This window comes from Salmo salar, chromosome ssa01, assembly GCF_905237065.1.
Source record: "Salmo salar chromosome ssa01, Ssal_v3.1, whole genome shotgun sequence".
In the NCBI taxonomy this organism is placed as follows: Eukaryota; Metazoa; Chordata; class Actinopteri; order Salmoniformes; family Salmonidae; genus Salmo; species Salmo salar.
Window position 1 is genome coordinate 8,199,023 of NC_059442.1, and position 18,269 is coordinate 8,217,291.

At 39.1% G+C, this 18,269-nt stretch overlaps 1 protein-coding gene across 1 annotated transcript in view; it reads left to right on the forward strand.

Moving 5' to 3' along the window:
- Positions 1-18,269, forward strand: part of LOC106606698 (gamma-2-syntrophin) — an 84,341-nt gene that overhangs the window by 47,569 nt on the left and 18,503 nt on the right. The window contains exons 10-14 of the mRNA XM_045694316.1: positions 5,017-5,146; positions 7,639-7,677; positions 11,566-11,682; positions 13,640-13,711; positions 13,885-14,094. Of these exons, the coding sequence (XP_045550272.1) occupies positions 5,017-5,146; positions 7,639-7,677; positions 11,566-11,682; positions 13,640-13,711; positions 13,885-14,094 (568 nt within the window). The remainder of the gene's footprint in view (positions 1-5,016; positions 5,147-7,638; positions 7,678-11,565; positions 11,683-13,639; positions 13,712-13,884; positions 14,095-18,269) is intronic.

The following is an 18,269-nucleotide window of genomic DNA, read 5'->3' on the forward strand; positions in this document are numbered from 1 at the left end:
CAGCTATCCTTCTTCTTGGATTAGTATCACAGCTATCCTTCTTCTTCTTGGATCAGTATCACAGCTATCCTTCTTCTTCTTGGATTAGTATCACAGCTATCCTTCTTCTTCTTGGATCAGTATCACAGCTATCCTTCTTCTTGGATCAGTATCACAGCTATCCTTCTTCTTCTTGGATTAGTATCACAGCTATCCTTCTTCTTCTTGGATCAGTATCACAGCTATCCTTCTTCTTCTTGGATTAGTATCACAGCTATCCTTCTTCTTGGATCAGTATCACAGCTATCCTTCTTCTTCTTGGATCAGTATCACAGCTATCCTTCTTCTTCTTGGATTAGTATCACAGCTATCCTTCTTCTTGGATCAGTATCACAGCTATCCTTCTTCTTCTTGGATCAGTATCACAGCTATCCTTCTTCTTCTTGGATTAGTATCACAGCTATCCTTCTTCTTCTTGGATTAGTATCACAGGTCTCCATCTTCTTCCTCTTGGATTTCACTGCATATTCCTGGTAACTGTTATCCTGGGTGTCCACTAGGTTTTATATTTATCTCAATATACTCCATATGACTAGTTTATTTTTTATTTTATTTAACCTTTATTTAACTAGGCAAGTCAGTTAAGAACAAATTCTTATTTACAATGATGACCTACACTAGTCAACCAAGAGCCTTATTTGTTCCACTTCAGGACATGTGGCTATCACTAACAGATTGACTCCCGCAGTACTTCTTGGAGCTGACAGTGTATTCCAGACAGTTCTTCTCCTGGGTGACCACCTTTTGGAATAACCTATTCATTACTGAGCTCTTATTACATCCTGCCCCCCCCCCGCGGTCCTTTTTCCTCAGTGTACTCCTCAATTCTCAACAAGAATGGAACACTGTGGACTAATGGAATTTTTATTGTGCTCTGTCACTCACAGAGACGGTCTGGGTTTTAGAGGGACCACGCTGCAGTGTGCTGATAGTTGAAGCAGAACATTCCACTCTCCAGGCAATCTCAGAAACGGGTCAAGCAGGCAGGGTATAGCTATACTGTATCCATCACTGAGCTTGCATTCCTTGAAATAACGTTATCTCGAAAGGGCTATGTGGTATATCATAATCACTCTCTTGATGTATATTCTCACTGCATGTTTCCAGTGGGATTTTATACAGGGGAATTTATCTGTGCACCCTGCCCTACACATCGAGAAGATTTGTACTTAACTTTACAATTGAGAATCCCTCAGAATTGCATGTGACTCACCAATGGGGCACCACCACTTAGTGGAACAAAGAATTATAACAAGCCCATTGATACATGCATTGTAGAGTTTTATAGGCCATTTCAACCGAAGAATCAAGGTTCCCAAAAAGATTTACCAAGAGCCAGCCCTTGCTAATTTGTAACATTGTAACCCGGATTTGTCTGAGTGGCAGGGAGAGTGGATACAAGCTCTGGTTATTTCAAACGTTGATTGCAATGCTTTCATCATTCTCTTCATTCTCCTCATGTTTCTCAACATTGTCCTACAGAACATTCTCCTCATGTTTCTCAACATTCTCCTACAGAACATTCTCCTCATGTTTCTCAACATTCACCTACAGAACATTCTCATGTTTCTCAACATTCTCCTACAGAACACTCTTCTCATGTTTCTCAACATTCTCCTTCAGAACATTCTTCTCATGTTTCTCAACATTCTCCTACAGAACATTCTCCTCATGTTTCTCAACATTCTCCTACAGAACATTCTCCTCATGTTTCTCAACATTCACCTACAGAACATTCTCATGTTTCTCAACATTCTCCTTCAGAACATTCTCATGTTTCTCAACATTCTCCTTCAGAACATTCTCCTCATGTTTCTCAACATTCTCCTTCAGAACATTCTCCTCATGTTTCTCAACATTCTCCTACAGAACATTCTCCTCATGTTTCTCAACATTCTCCTACAGAACATTCTCATGTTTCTCAACATTCTCCTTCAGAACATTCTCATGTTGCTCAACATTCTCCTTCAGAACATTCTTCTCATGTTTCTCAACATTCTCCTTCAGAACATTCTCCTCATGTTTCTCAACATTCTCCTTCAGAACATTCTCCTCATGTTTCTCAACATTCTCCTACAGAACATTCTCCTCATGTTTCTCAACATTCTCCTACAGAACATTCTCCTCATGTTTCTCAACATTCTCCTTCAGAACATTCTCCTCATGTTTCTCAACATTCTCCTACAGAACATTCTCCTCATGTTTCTCAACATTCTCCTTCAGAACATTCTCCTCATGTTTCTCAACATTCTCCTACAGAACATTCTCCTCATGTTTCTCAACATTCTCCTTCAGAACATTCTCCTCATGTTTCTCAACATTCTCCTTCAGAACATTCTCCTCATGTTTCTCAACATTCTCCTACAGAACATTCTCCTCATGTTTCTCAACATTCTCCTTCAGAACATTCTCATCATGTTTCTCAACATTCTCCTACAGAACATTCTCCTCATGTTTCTCAACATTCTCCTACAGAACACTCTTCTCATGTTTCACAACATTCTCCTACAGAACATTCTCCTCATGTTTCTCAACATTCTCCTTCAGAACATTCTCCTCATGTTTCTCAACATTTTCCTACAGAACATTCTCCTCATGTTTCTCAACATTCTCCTACAGAACATTCTCATGTTGCTCAACATTCTCCTTCAGAACATTCTCATGTTGCTCAACATTCTCCTTCAGAACATTCTCATGTTGCTCAACATTCTCCTTCAGAACATTCTCATGTTTCTCAACATTCTCCTACAGAAAATTCTCATGTTTCTCAACATTCTCCTTCAGAACATTCTCCTCATGTTTCTCAACATTCTCCTTCAGAACATTCTCCTCATGTTTCTCAACATTCTCCTTCAGAACATTCTCTTCATGTTTCTCAACATTCTCCTACAGAACATGAGCACTGCTTGGTGTCCAACACTTCATCCCAGCCTTTGGAGGATTTGCTTAACCTTTGACACTTTTATAAGATCTAAGTGATAAATGCGATTGCCTAACCATCAGAGAAAAACTGATTTGGCGTTGTTGTCATGTTCAATGCTATTTCTGTTGAATTCTTTAGACAGCTGTCTCTAAGTCTAATTTATCTTGAGCATATTTCAAATGCACAAAAATGATATGTCAAAAATCATCACATTAAATATACGTGATGAAAGGTATTCCGTACATCTGTACGCCATTTTACAGTGGCAGTGTCATTATCTGTGACATGCAACAAAAGATAATGTAACCTTCATTTGTAATTGTCTTGGTGTTCTGTTTTTTTTACTTGCTCCTGAAGTAATTTAGGTGTGCTGTAGCAATTACATATGTGACCGGTTACAGGATATGAGGCATTTGACTCCAGTTCCTACTTCACTTTAGAGCCGTAAATATATACATTCTTCAGAAATGACTTCTTAAACTTTAATGTGCCTTAATTACAAACTGGTATGTGATCTATAAATATTAATACAAATTTTGAATTATGAGCCTAGTTTAGCCAAGGAGAAAGCACTGAGCTACAGTATACAGGGAGAAAGAAAGGATCCTTCCTGGCTAGTCATGATTGGCTGAGATAATTGAGAGGTTGGACATGCCGTGAGATGAGTCCTGGTTGGCCTGTCATGTCACAGGATTCTGTTTATAAAATAATGGGGGCTTTCCTGGTCAGTATATAGATAATATTTGCTACCACAGATTTATTTAAGATATAGCTTTGGACAACTGCAAAAGTGTTACTCGAGCTCTCAAAAACATTGCTGCTCTGAATATAGCTGTGTTTTAGTAGAGAGAATACTCTCTGGAGGACAATGCCATGCTGACTGTGTTTACATGTGTGGGTGGGTGGGGCTAAGGCTTAAGAGGGTGTGAACTATTTATTTATTTAAAAAAAAAAAACTTTTATTTCACCTTTATTTAACCAGGTAGGCAAGTTGAGAACAAGTTCTCATTTACAACTGCGACCTGGTCAAGATAAAGCAAAGCAGTTCAACACATACAACAACACAGAGTTACACATGGAGTAAAACAAACATACAGTCAATAATACAGTAGAAAAATAAGTCTATACACAATGTGAATAAATGAGGTGAGATACGGGAGGTAAAGGCAAAAAAAGGCCATGGTGGCGAAGTACATACAATATAGCAAGTAAAACACTGGAATGGTAGATTTGCAGTGGAAGAAAGTGCAAAGTAAAAATGGAAATAATGGGGTGCAAAGGAGCAAAATAAATAAATAAATACAGTAGGGGAAGGGGTAGTTGTTTGGGCTAAATTATAGATGGGCTATGTACAGGAGCAGTAATCTGTGAGCTGCTCTGACAGCTGGTGCTTAAAGCTAGTGAGGGAGATAAGTGTTTCCAGTTTCAGAGATTTTTGTAGTTCGTTCCAGTCATTGGCAGCAACTATGCTGAATAGGTGTAAACACAGAAGAGCTCTCTAGGAAGTGCAACAATCTCATAAATCTTTCAAAGGGCATTTTCTCCTACTTGTTTCTTATGTGGGATAACAAGTTTCTAAAGTTTTTCAGTACCATACGTTTCCCATGTTTCCTTCAACTACAGTTTATGTCGACCATTTTGAAGCTCTGAGTCTGTACTTTTCATAAAATGTAAAAACAAAAGCATATCACTTGCATTTGATTAAAGCCTCAATAGAGACATATGGACACATATGCGATCAAATATCTGAGAATTATATTTCAAAGTAATTATTTTTTATTTCTCTATACTTTTCATTCTCTACAAAAATGTGGAGTGCGTTGTAAATATCAGTCAAAATAAAGACTAACGCTACAGAATGTGAAATCTGTTCAAGAGGTACTATGGTTAGTGAATGCAGTGGAACTGTAATGTTAATTTGCACCGTAACACTGCCTGACCTAACTTCAGTCAAAGAACAGCTTGGTAATAGCTTTTCCCCTCTGACCACATTAGTTCAAGAAGTGCTTTCAATCTACTGTACTTCTATAACCTGAGCATTCATACCCCTCCAGGTCGAACAGCTTTGAAGTCTGTGCCTTAGATGGAACGAGCACCAATATTCTACAATTTTGCACTGCAGCAGAAAGCACTGACTGGCTTCAAGCAATATCAACCAATATCAGTGATTTGACACTGGAGAATGTAAGTCCACAGTATTAACAGGTAAAAAAATTTAAAACACAGATTGATTTGATAGGATTAAGAGGTTAAGATTACTTTATTGGTCAATTGCACACAAAATCCTACCGAAATGTGATGTCCGCTTTTAACCCAACACCGCTGAAAGACATACATACATACACACACACACACACACACACACACACACACACACACACACACACACACACAAGTGCCGTCAGAAAGTATTCAGACCCCTTGACTTATTCCAGATTTCTTTGTGTTAACAGCCTGAATTCAAAATTGATTAAATATTTTTTTTGCTCACCAATCTACACACAATATCCCATAATGACAATGTGAAAACATGTTTTTAGAAATGTTTGCAAATGTATTGAAAATGAAATACAGAAATATCTCATTTACATAAGTATTCACTCCCATGAGTCAATACATGTTAGGATCACCTTTGGCAGCCATTACAGCTGTGAGTCTTTCTGGGTAAGTCTCTAAGAGCTTTTCACACCTGGATTGTACAATATTTGCACATTATTATTTATTTTTTTAAATTTTCAAGCTCTTGGTTGTTGATCATGCTAGACAGCCATTTTCAAGTCTTTCCATACATTTTCAAGCCAATTTAAGTCATAACTGTAACTAGGTCACTCAGGAACATTCAATGTCTTCTTGGTAAACAACTCCAGTGTATATTTGACCTTGTATTTTAGGTTATTGTCCTGCTGAAAGGTGAATTAATCTCCCAGTGTCTGTTGGAAAGCAGACTGAACCATAGCACTTTGTTTGTATTCAGGACAAAAAGCAGTATTACTTTAGTGCCTTGTTGCAAACAGGATGCATGTTTTTGAATATTCTGTACAGGCTTCCTTCTTTTCACTCTGTTAATTAGGTTAGTATTGTGGAGTAACTACAATGTTGTTGATCCATCCTCAGTTTTCTCCTATCACAGCCATTAAACTCTCAACTGTTTTGAAGTCACCATTGGCCTTATGGTGCAATCCCTGAGCGGTTTCCTTCCTCTCCGGGACTGAGTTAGGAAGGACGCCTGTGTCTTTGTAGTGACTGGGTGTATTGATACACCATCCAAAGTGTAATTAATAACTTCACCATGTTCAAATAAATATTCAGTATCTGCTTTTTTAAATGTTTTACCCATCTACCAATAGGTGCCCTTCTTTGTGAGGCATTGGAAAACCTCCCTGGTTTTTGTGGTTGAATCTGTGTTTGAAATTCACGGCTCGACTGAGTGATCTTACAGATAATTGTATGTGTGGGGTACAGAGATGAGGTAGTCATTCAAAAATAATGTCCATGCAACTGATTGTGACTTGTTAAGCAAATCTTTAGTCCTGAACTGATTTAGGCTTGCCATAACAAAGGTCTTGAATACTTATTGACTCAAGACATTTCAACTTTTCATTTATAATTAATTTGTAAAAATGTAAAAAAATATATATAATTCCACTTTAACATTATATGGTATTGTATGAAGACCAGTGACACAACATCTAAATGTAATCTATTTTAAATTCAGGCTGATACACAACAAAATGTGGAAATAGTCAAGGGGTGTGAATACATTCTGAAGGCACTGTACAGGTTTTGGGTGCCTGCCACGCTGGGAGCTGTTGTTGTAGAATTTCCCAAGGGCCAAATACTACCTTGAGATGCACACAAGTTACTCAACAGAAGATTTGTGCCGAGTGGTATTAGAATATTAAAATCCTCCTATTCCTATTAGAATATCATTACTATCATAATGCTCCTCTCCCTCTTTTCTAGAAAGAGGTATTCATGGGCATAATGAATTACTGCCTTGTAGTAATCCATCATAAATACTCACATGCTCGCTAGTGTTTAGCTATCTCATTTTCATGATCTCCTTTTGATTAGCACACTGATGATCTATCTGCCTGCCTCTCTAAAGATCCATCCATGCTGCTCTGAGCTGCACAACCACACAGCTGTTTTTTTTTTTTTAAATTCAGCCGTGCGTCACCTAATTATGGATAAGGAGTCTGATTGCTAAACGTCCAATCAGGATGTGATTGTGAGAGGAGCTTGGGGAGCAGAACTCTTTTGGCTTTTATTGTGGTGACCAACAACCTATAAATAGACTGTGACATCCTCTGGGGCCCTGACATGTTCATCAATTCAGACTTCATATGATATAGCAGCTGACTTTCAGCTTGCTTAATAGGATGTTAGTTGTTGTTGATTTGACCATGTGACAGTAATTACATTACAGCTGGTTTGACCATGTGACAGTAATGTATTACAGCTGGTTTGACCATGTGACTAATGTATTACAGCTGGTTTGACCATGTGACAGTAATGTATTAGAGCTGGTTTGACAATGTGACAGTAATGTATTAGAGCTGGTTTGACCATGTGACAGTAATGTATTACAGCTGTTTTGACCATGTGACAGTAATGTATTAGAGCTGGTTTATAATGTATTACATGCTTTTCTTTATTGTTTTCACCTCTTACAGATGAAAATGATTAACAGATATTGCTCTCCGGATGATCAGGTATGTTCTCATGCAAGGTGCTATAACTATGTTCAACTATAACTATCTACATCTATATCTACATCTATAACTATCTACATCTATATCTACATCTATAACTATATACATCTATAACTATCTACATCTATAACTATCTACATCTATATCTACATCTATAATTATATACATCTATAACTATCTACATATATAACTATCTACATCTAACATCTATAACTATCTACATCTATAACTATCTACATCTATAACTATCTACATCTAACATCTAACTATATACAGTGAGGGAAAAAAGTATTTGATCCCCTGCTGATTTTGTACGTTTGCCCACTGACAAAGAAATGATCAGTCTATAATTTTAATGGTAGGTTTATTTGAACAGTGAGAGACCGAATAACAAAAAAAAAATCCAGAAAAACGCATGTCAAAAATGTTATAAAATTATTTGCATTTTAATGAAGGAAATAAGTATTTGACCCCTCTGCAAAAGATGACTTAGTACTTGGTGGCAAAACCCTTGTTGGCAATCAGAGGTCAGACGTTTCTTGTAGTTGGCCACCAGGTTTGCACACATCTCAGGAGGGATTTTGTCCCACTCCTCTTTGCAGATCTTCTCCAAGTCATTAAGGTTTCGAGGCTGACGTTTGGCAACTCGAACCTTCAGCTCCCTCCACAGATTTTCTATGGGATTAAGGTCTGGAGACTGGCTAGGCCACTCCAGGACCTTAATGTGCTTCTTCTTGAGCCACTCCTTTGTTGCCTTGGCCGTGTGTTTTTGGGTCATTGTCATGCTGGAATACCCATCCACCCATTCAATGCCCTGCTGAGGGAAGGAGGTTCTCACCCACGATTTGATGGTACATGGCCCCGTCCATCGTCCCTTTGATGCGGTGAAGTTGTCCTGTCCCCTTAGCAGGAAAACACCCCCAAAGCATAATGTTTCCACCTCCATGTTTGACGGTGGGGATGGTGTTCTTGGGGTCATAGGCAGCATTCCTCCTCCTCCAAACACGGCAAGTTGAGTTGATGCCAAAAAGCTCCATTTTGGTCTCATCTGACCACAACACTTTCACCCAGTTGTCCTCTGAATCATTCAGATGTTCATTGGCAGCCTTCAGACGGGCATGTATATGTGCTTTCTTGAGCAGGGGGACCTTGCGGGCGCTGCAGGATTTCAATCCTTTACGGCGTAGTGTGTTACCAATTGTTTTCTTGGTGACTATGATCCCAGCTGCCTTGAGATCATTGACAAGATCCTCCCGTGTAGTTCTGGGCTGATTCCTCACCGTTCTCATGATCATTGCAACTCCACGAGGTGACATCTTGCATGGAGCCCCAGGCCGAGGGAGATCGACAGTTCTTTTGTGTTTCTTCCATTTGCGAATAATCGCACCAACTGTTGTCACCTTCTCACCAAGCTGCTTGGCGATGGTCTTGTAGCCCATTCCAGCCTTGTGTAGGTCTACAATCTTGTCCCTGACATCCTTGGAGAGCTCTTTGGTCTTGGCCATCGTGGAGAGTTTGGAATCTGATTGATTGATTGCTTCTGTGGACAGGTGTCTTTCATACAGGTAACAAGCTGAGATTAGGAGCACTCCCTTTTTGACATGCTTTTTTCTGGATTTTTTGTTGTTATTCTGTCTCTCACTGTTCAAATAAACCTACAATTAAAATTATAGACTGATCATTTCTTTGTCAGTGGGCAAACAAACAAAATCAGCAGGGGATCAAATAATTTTTTCCCCTCACTGTACATCTATAACTATCTACATATATAACTATCTACATCTCACATCTATAACTATCTACATCTATAACTATCTACATCTATCTACATCTATAATTATCTACAACTACAACTATCTACGTCTAACACTATCTACATCTACAACTATCTACATCTATGTACATCTATAACTATCTACAACTATCTACATCTATCTCCATTTATAACTATAACTATCTACATCTAATATCTATAACTATCTACAACAATCTCCATCTATAATTATGTACAACTATAACTATCTACATCTATAACTAACTACAACTATCTACATCTATAACTATCTACAACTGTCTACATCTATAACTATCTACATCTACAACTACCTACATCTATACTTATCTACTACAATAACTATCAACAACTATCTAGATCTATAACTAACTACATCTACAACTATCTACATCTATAACTATCTACATCTATAAATATCTATAACTAACTACATCTACAACTAACTACATCTACAACTAACTACATCTACAACTAACTACATCTATAACTATCTACATCTAACATCTATAACTATCTACATCTATAAATATCTACAACTAACTACATCTACAACTAACTACATCTACAACTAACTACATCAACAACTATCTATATCTACAACTATTTACATCTATAAATATCTACAACTAACTACATCTACAACTATCAACATCTACAACTATCTACATCTACAACTATCTACATCTACAACTATCTACATCTATAACTATCTCCATTTGACATCTATAACTATCTCCATATATAACTATCTCCATCTATAACTATCTCCATCTATAACTATCTACATCTAACATCTATAACTATCTACATCTATAGATATCTATAACTATCTACATCTATCTAAATCTAACATCTATAACTATCTACATCTACAACTATCTACATCTATAACTATCTACATCTACAACTATCTACATCTACAACTATCTACATCTATAACTATCTACATCTATAACTATCTACATCTATAACTATCTAAATCTAACATCTATAACTATCTCCATCTATAACTATCTCCATCTACAACTATCTACATTTGACATCTATAACTATCTCCATCTATAACTATCTACATCTATAAATATCTACATCTAACATCTATAACTATCTACATCTATAGATATCTATAACTATCTACATCTATCTAAATCTAACATCTATGACTATCTCCATCTAACATCTATAACTATCTCCATCGATAAATATCTACATCTAAAACTATCTACATCTATAACTATCTACATCTATAAGTATCTACATCTATAAGTATCTACATCTAACATCTATAACTATCTACATCTATAGATATCTATAACTATCTCCATCTATAACTATCTACATCTATAAATATCTACATCTAACATCTATAACTATCTACATCTATAGATATCTATAACTATCTACATCTATCTAAATCTAACATCTATGACTATCTCCATCTAACATCTATAACTATCTCCATCTATAACTATCTACATCTACAACTATCTACATCTACAACTATCTATATCTAACATCTATAACTATCTACATCTATAGATATCTATAACTATCTACATCTATTTAAATCTAACATCTATAACTATCTACATCTATAACTATCTATATCTACAGCTATAACTATATACAACTATCTACATCTATCTCCATTTATAACTACAACTATCTACATCTACAACTATCTACATCTATAACTACAACTATCTATAACTACAACTATCTACATCTACAACTATCTATAACTACAACTATCTACATCTACATTTACATTTTAATTTACATTTACGTCATTTAGCAGACGCTCTTATCCAGAGCAACTTACAAATTGGTGCATTCACCTTAAGATATCCAGTGGAACAACCACTTTACAATAGTACATCTATATCTTTTTTTAACTACAACTATCTACAACTACAACTATCTACATCTACAACTATCTATAACTTCAACTATCTATAACTATAACTATCTACATCTATAACTATCTACATCTGTAACTATCTTTAACTAAGACGTATCCACTCATAGTATGCAGGTTATTTACAAATAACAAAAAAAAAAAGGCAAGAGAATGGATTACCTTGTTTCTGCAGATTGTCCACATGGGTTGGGTGTGTGAAAACCCTCAAGCTAATGATGCTGGTCCATCAAGTACCTTCAAGTTCCTGGCATTGAGAGGCCCTTCGCTCTACATCTTCAGGAGTCCTCCTGTATGAACCTCCCATTGATTTCCTCGTCATTCATTAACTGTTAAAACTTGTTTGGGATAGGGGTTCCTCTAGCGAAATGTTTCCACAACATCCGGTGAAACTGCAGAGTGCAAAATAAAAAATATATATTTTTAAAATATTTAACTTTCATACATTCACAAGTGCAATACACCAAATTAAAGCCTAACTTCTTGTTAATCTAGCCACCATGTCAGATTTCAAAAAGGCTTTATGGCGAAAGCAAACCATGCTATTATCTGAGGACAGCACCCCATCAAACAAACACATGACAATCATAATTCAACCCGCCAGGCGTGACACAAACTCAGAAATAACGATATAATTCCTGCCTTACCTTTGAAGATCTTCTTCTGTTGGCACTCCAATATGTCCCATAAACATCATAAATGGTCCTTTTGTTCGATAAATTCCGTCGTTATATCTCCAAAATGTCCATTTAGTTCCAACTCGCGCAACATGACTACAACATATCTATTAAGTTACCTGTAATCTTGATCCAAACATTTCAAACAACTTTCCTAATACAACTTTAGGTATTTGTTAACGTAAATAATCTATAAAATTTAAGACGGGATAAACTGTGTTCAATATAGGACGAAAACAAAGTGGAGCGAGCTTTCAGGTCGCGAGCCCCAACCACAACAGTACACTAGACTCGACCCTCGTTCTGAACAGCAATACTTCTTCATTACTCAAAAGAAAAACATCAACCAATTTCTAAAGACTGTTGACATCCAGTGGAAACGATAGGAACTACAAGTAAGTGCCTTAGAAATCTAGATCCACATTGAAAACTTTGTCACCTCAACAACAAAAACATTCCTGGATGGTTTGTCCTCGGGGTTTCGCCTGCCAAATAAGTTCTGTTATACTCACAGACATAATTGTAACAGTTTTAGAAATTTTAGAGTGTTTTCTATCCAATCCACAAATTATATGCATATCCTAGCCTCTGGACCTGAGTAGCAGGCAGTTTACTTTGGGCACACTTTTCATCCGGACGTGAAAATACTGCCCCCTATCCCAAACAGGTTTTAAAAGTCCAAAGACTAACAAGTTCAGCTTTTACTTAACCATGATAGCCCATACATTCTCTCTTCAGCTGGGAGCATGTCGGTGGGCTACATGCTAGCCCGTACATTCTCTCTTCAGCTGGGAGCATGTCGGTGGGCTACATGCTAGCCCGTACAGTCTCTCTTCAGCTGGGAGCATGTTGGTGGGCTACATACAGTGTATAGTTATAGTGGTTATTCTGGACCTTTTTGACACATACTCTGAACAAAAATATAAAAGCAAAGATGCAACAATTTCAAAGATTTTGCTGAGTAATAGTTCATATAAGGTACTAAGTCAATTGAAATAAATAAATTACGTTCTAATCTATGGATTTCACATGACTGGGCTGGGGCGCAGCCATGGGTGGGCCTGAGAGGTCGTAGACTTGTCTAATAATCATGCTGTTTAATCAGCTTCTTGATATGCCACACCTGTCAGGTGGATGGACTATGTTGACAAAGGATAGAATGCTCACAAACAGGGATGTAAACAAATTTGTGCTCATCATGTGAGAGAAATAAGCATTTTCTTTTTACATCTGGAATCTTTTATTTCAGCTCACGAAACAATGGACCAACACTTTACATGTTGCGTTTGTATTTTTGTTCAGTATACTTTACAATTACATCATCTATTTCTGAACTGAGTTTTGAGCTGTACCCCAAACCACCCACTAAACAAGTAATGAAACCATTTGTCTTCCCTAGTTATTTGGGTTAATAAGTTAATGCAGAGCTTCCAAATGCTGTTTATCAACCACACTGTATGTCGGCTTATTATGGTTCAGTGTATCTTACACAATGCCTATAAGATACTGTATGATTACATTTATAAAAACACAAAAAATGCACATGCACTTTTGTCCCCCCTCCCACCTTAGGTTAGTGGAACAGACTGGGGACAAGCTGAAACTATGTATACCCTCTATGAGGTTCTGTTAAAGGTTCACAAGGTATGTTCAACGTTCACATGCAGAACAAGATACCAGCACGAAATGTTACCGGAATTTGAATTATGTGCCATGTCACTTGAACCATGTCTATGTTAGATCTACACATCTCAAGTTGAGAGTTTTGCTTCCAGTCAATAAAACTGGATGACGTTTCATGTTTGGATGTGTTGCAGCTATGTGTGACAGAGGACTGTTGGATCCAGGCCAAGTTCTACCTTGGCCTCCAGCAGGATGAGGATCTGCAGGACGGAGAGCCTTTCTGTTTCAGTATCCTGGTCGGCCACGGCCAGAGTCACACCTTCAGTGTGGACATGACCTCTGACCTCGCTGTGTGGGAGAAGTCCTTCCAAAGGGCCGTCTTCATGGAGGTGCAGAGAGTAGGGGTAAGTGGAACAGCAAATTAGGTTTGTTTGGCCATGATGTGATTCTCCCCGGAGTCAAAGGTTTTGGGGGTTCTTATAAATGGTGCTGAGATACCGTATGACTGACAGTTTACACATTTTTGAAAAAGATGAGCCATCATTGTGTTATCACACTTTTTAACTGCAGCAAATACGATGCCAACGCATTACTTCAAGACATGCTTTCAATTTGATAATGTGTTCCATTTAGTGGATTATTCTAGAATTGTACATAGGGCTCTATTTTAACAAGCCTAACGCAATGGTAAATCTAAGCACTGCTTCACGTTGTGTATTTATGGTCATTTGTGTATTGCTTTGGAATCAACTCCAATTCCAATGTTAGTCCAAAACGGGACGTTCAGGTCTAAAATAATGTGGGCCTGTCTACAATACATAGATTAAAAAGGAACGTCGGCTCACTGTTTTACTCCTCTCAAACTTTATATTTTAATTAAGCTTTGGTGATTAAGATTTATTTCCAAGCGGTCTCAGGAGCCAAACCGTTTATCGACAGTCTTGACTACTTTGCAATTGCATTGGGCAGAACAAAAAAAATAATCCTTCATTGAGAGGAGAGGAGTCTATGCTTTGTTTTCAATCAAATAAAACAAAATGGGGAAAAACATTTTTTTTTTCTGTTTCCAAATAAGAAGTATAACGGCACCAAAAGCACGTTTAGGCTACTCTTGTTCCATGCACATATGGGCAGTGTGCATCACGGCTGGATAGGCTGTGTTTCAGCTGTCAGAATTCATGACATAACCAACTGTGTTACCACTAAAACCAGCTTTTGGTTGGTCTTAAATATCCATCTCAGAGCTGCCTGAAATTAGCACTTTGGATTATGTTTTTAAGGACAAACCTCAAATATGTCCAACCCTCCCATCTCTAGCATTATGGTGATGACCTCTGTTATGGTAAAGTCTGCAGTATTATGGTGATGACCTCTGTTATGGTAAAGTCTGCAGTATTATGGTGATGACCTCTGTTATGGTAAAGTCTGCAGTATTATGGTGATGACCTCTGTTATGGTAAAGTCTGCAGTATTATGGCGATGAGCTCTTGCAGAGAACGCATATTGCAGCACACCATGTTCAGGAAGTGAATAGATTACATATTTAACTGCTACTGGTCTTTTCGGGATTTAATATGAGTTTTATTTAACCTTTACCTGTATATGTGAAAGATTTGCTAAAGGTCAGACTGCATTAAATTACTAAGCTCCTCATAACAAGCGCTTAACATGGACTGAAATAGTTGCCAGTACTCATGTTGGGTGCTGTTACTGTTTACATTTAGGGATCAGGAGCTCTACAATACTTTTGAACTAATATTCTGTAAGAGGAACAGAAGCTCCAGCAGTAGAACATATGAGGTGCCGCTGCTCAGCTCCGGTGAACTCCTGCCCGAGTGAAGAACTGCTCATAATCACAGACAAAAGGTATACCCTCTTATACCTGCTACTGTCAACACAGTGGGCCTGTTACTGTCAACACAGTGAATCTTCTACTGTCAACACATTCAATCTGCTACTGTCAACACAGTGAACCTGCTACTGTCAACACAGTGAACCTGCTACTGTCAACACAGTGGGCCTCCTACTGTCAACACAGTGGGCCTTATACTGTCAACACAGTGGGCCTTCTACTGTCAACACAGTGGGCCTGCTACTGTCAACACAGTGAACCTGCTACTGTCAACACAGTGGGCCTTCTACTGTCAACACGGTGATCCTGCTACTGTCAACACGGTGAACCTGCTACTGTCAACACAGTGGGCCTGCTACTGTCAACACGGTGAACCTGCTACTGTCAACACAGTGAACCTGCTACTGTCAACACAGTGAACCTGCTACTGTCAACACAGTGGGCCTGCTACTGTCAACACAGTGATCCTGCTACTGTCAACACAGTGGGCCTGCTACTGTCAACACAGTGGGCCTGCTACTGTCAACACAGTGGGCCTTCTACTGTCAACACAGTGGGCCTGCTACTGTCAATACAGTGAACCTGCTACTGTCAACACAGTGGGCCTTCTACTGTCAACACAGTGGGCCTTCTACTGTCAACACAGTGGGCCTGCTACTGTCAACACAGTGGGCCTTCTACTGTCAACACAGTGGGCCTGCTACTGTCAACACAGTGGGCCTGCTACTGTCAAGACAGTGGCCCCCTACTGTCAACACAGTGGGCCTTCTACTGTCAACACAGTGGGCCTGCAACTGTCAACACAGTGGGCCTGCTACTGTCAACACAGTAGGCCTCCTACTGTCAACACAGTGGGCCTGCTACTGTCAACACAGTGGGCCTGCTACTGTCAACACAGTGGGCCTGCCACTGTCAACACAGTGGGCCTGCTACTGTCAACACAGTGGGCCTGCTACTGTCAACACGGTGGGCCTTCTACTGTCAACACAGTGGGCCTGCTACTGTCAACACGGTGGGCCTGCTACTGTCAACATGGTGGGCCTGCTACTGTCAACACGGTGGGTCTGCTACTGTCAACACGGTGAACCTGCTACTGTCAACACAGTGGGCCTGCTACTGTCAACACGGTGAACCTGCTACTGTCAACACAGTGGGCCTGCTACTGTCAACACAGTCGGCCTGCTACTGTCAACACAGTGGGCCTTCTACTGTCAACACAGTGGGCCTTCTACTGTCAACACAGTGAACCTGCTACTGTCAACACAGTGGGCCTGCTACTGTCAACACAGTGAACCTGCTACTGTCAACACAGTGGGCCTGCTACTGTCAACACAGTGAACCTGCTACTGTTAACACAGTGGGCCTGCTACTGTCAACACAGTGGGCCTTCTACTGTCAACACAGTGAACCTGCTATTGTCAACACAGTGGGCCTTCTACTGTCAACACAGTGAACCTGCTACTGTCAACACAGTGGGCCTGCTACTGTCAACACAGTGGGCCTGCTACTGTCAACACAGTGGGCCTGCTACTGTCAACACAGTGAACCTGCTACTGTCAACACAGTGGGCCTTCTACTGTCAACACAGTGAACCTGCTACTGTCAACACAGTGAATCTGCTACTGTCAACACAGTGAATCTGCTACTGGCAACACAGTAAACCTGCTACCGGCAACACAGTAAACCTGCTACTGTCAACACAGTGGGCCTCCTACTGTCAACACAGTGATCCTTCTACTGTCAACACAGTGGGCCTGCTACTGTCAACACAGTGATCCTTCTACGGTCAACACAGTGAACCTGCTACTGTCAACACAGTGAACCTGCTACTGTCAACACGGTGAACCTGCTACTGTCAACACAGGTGTATGCAGACTAGAGTGGTGTTGTACTGTCAGCTGTATGCAGACTAGAGTGGTGTTGTACTGTCAGCTGTATGCAGACTAGAGTGGTGTTATACTGTCAGCTGTATGCAGACTAGAGTGGTGTTGTACTGTCAGCTGTATGCAGACTAGAGTGGTGTTGTACTGTCAGCTGTATGCAGACTAGAGTGGTGTTGTACTGTCAGCTGTATGCAGACTAGAGTGGTGTTGTACTGTCAGCTGTATGCAGACTAGAGTGGTGTTGTACTGTCAGCTGTATGCAGACTAGAGTGGTGTTATACTATCAGCTGTATGCAGACTAGAGTGGTGTTGTACTGTCAGCTGTATGCAGACTAGAGTGGTGTTGTACTGTCAGCTGTATGCAGACTAGAGTGGTGTTGTACTGTCAGCTGACAAAAGTATCAATAGAGTATCTCTGATGCATATAGTTTATAACACCTTATATTTGAAAGGGATCTACAGGCAACATTCATAACACCTGACATGTATGTTTCATAACAACTTCATGAGAATTGCAGAATCCTTCATAATAACAGGCTTAGCACTGTACACATTGGACAATTGTCAAAACCTTCACAGATATGCTTCAGAATGAGATTTGATGTTTTCAGAATAACTATGCTCCCTTTTTTGAGCTCTACTCTATTCATTCACTTGAACCAAGAGTCAAAAGTATGTTAGATGTCAAGTCGGGGCCTCATCGAATGGCCGGTAGGGTTCTGTATAATTCTCCTCTTCAAAAGCAGCCAACCAAAGTAAAAGGCTAAAACACAGTTAAGCTGGAGGGCTATGATGCTCAGAACCCTTAACTACAGACATGTATAAATAATACAGAGGAAAGAAC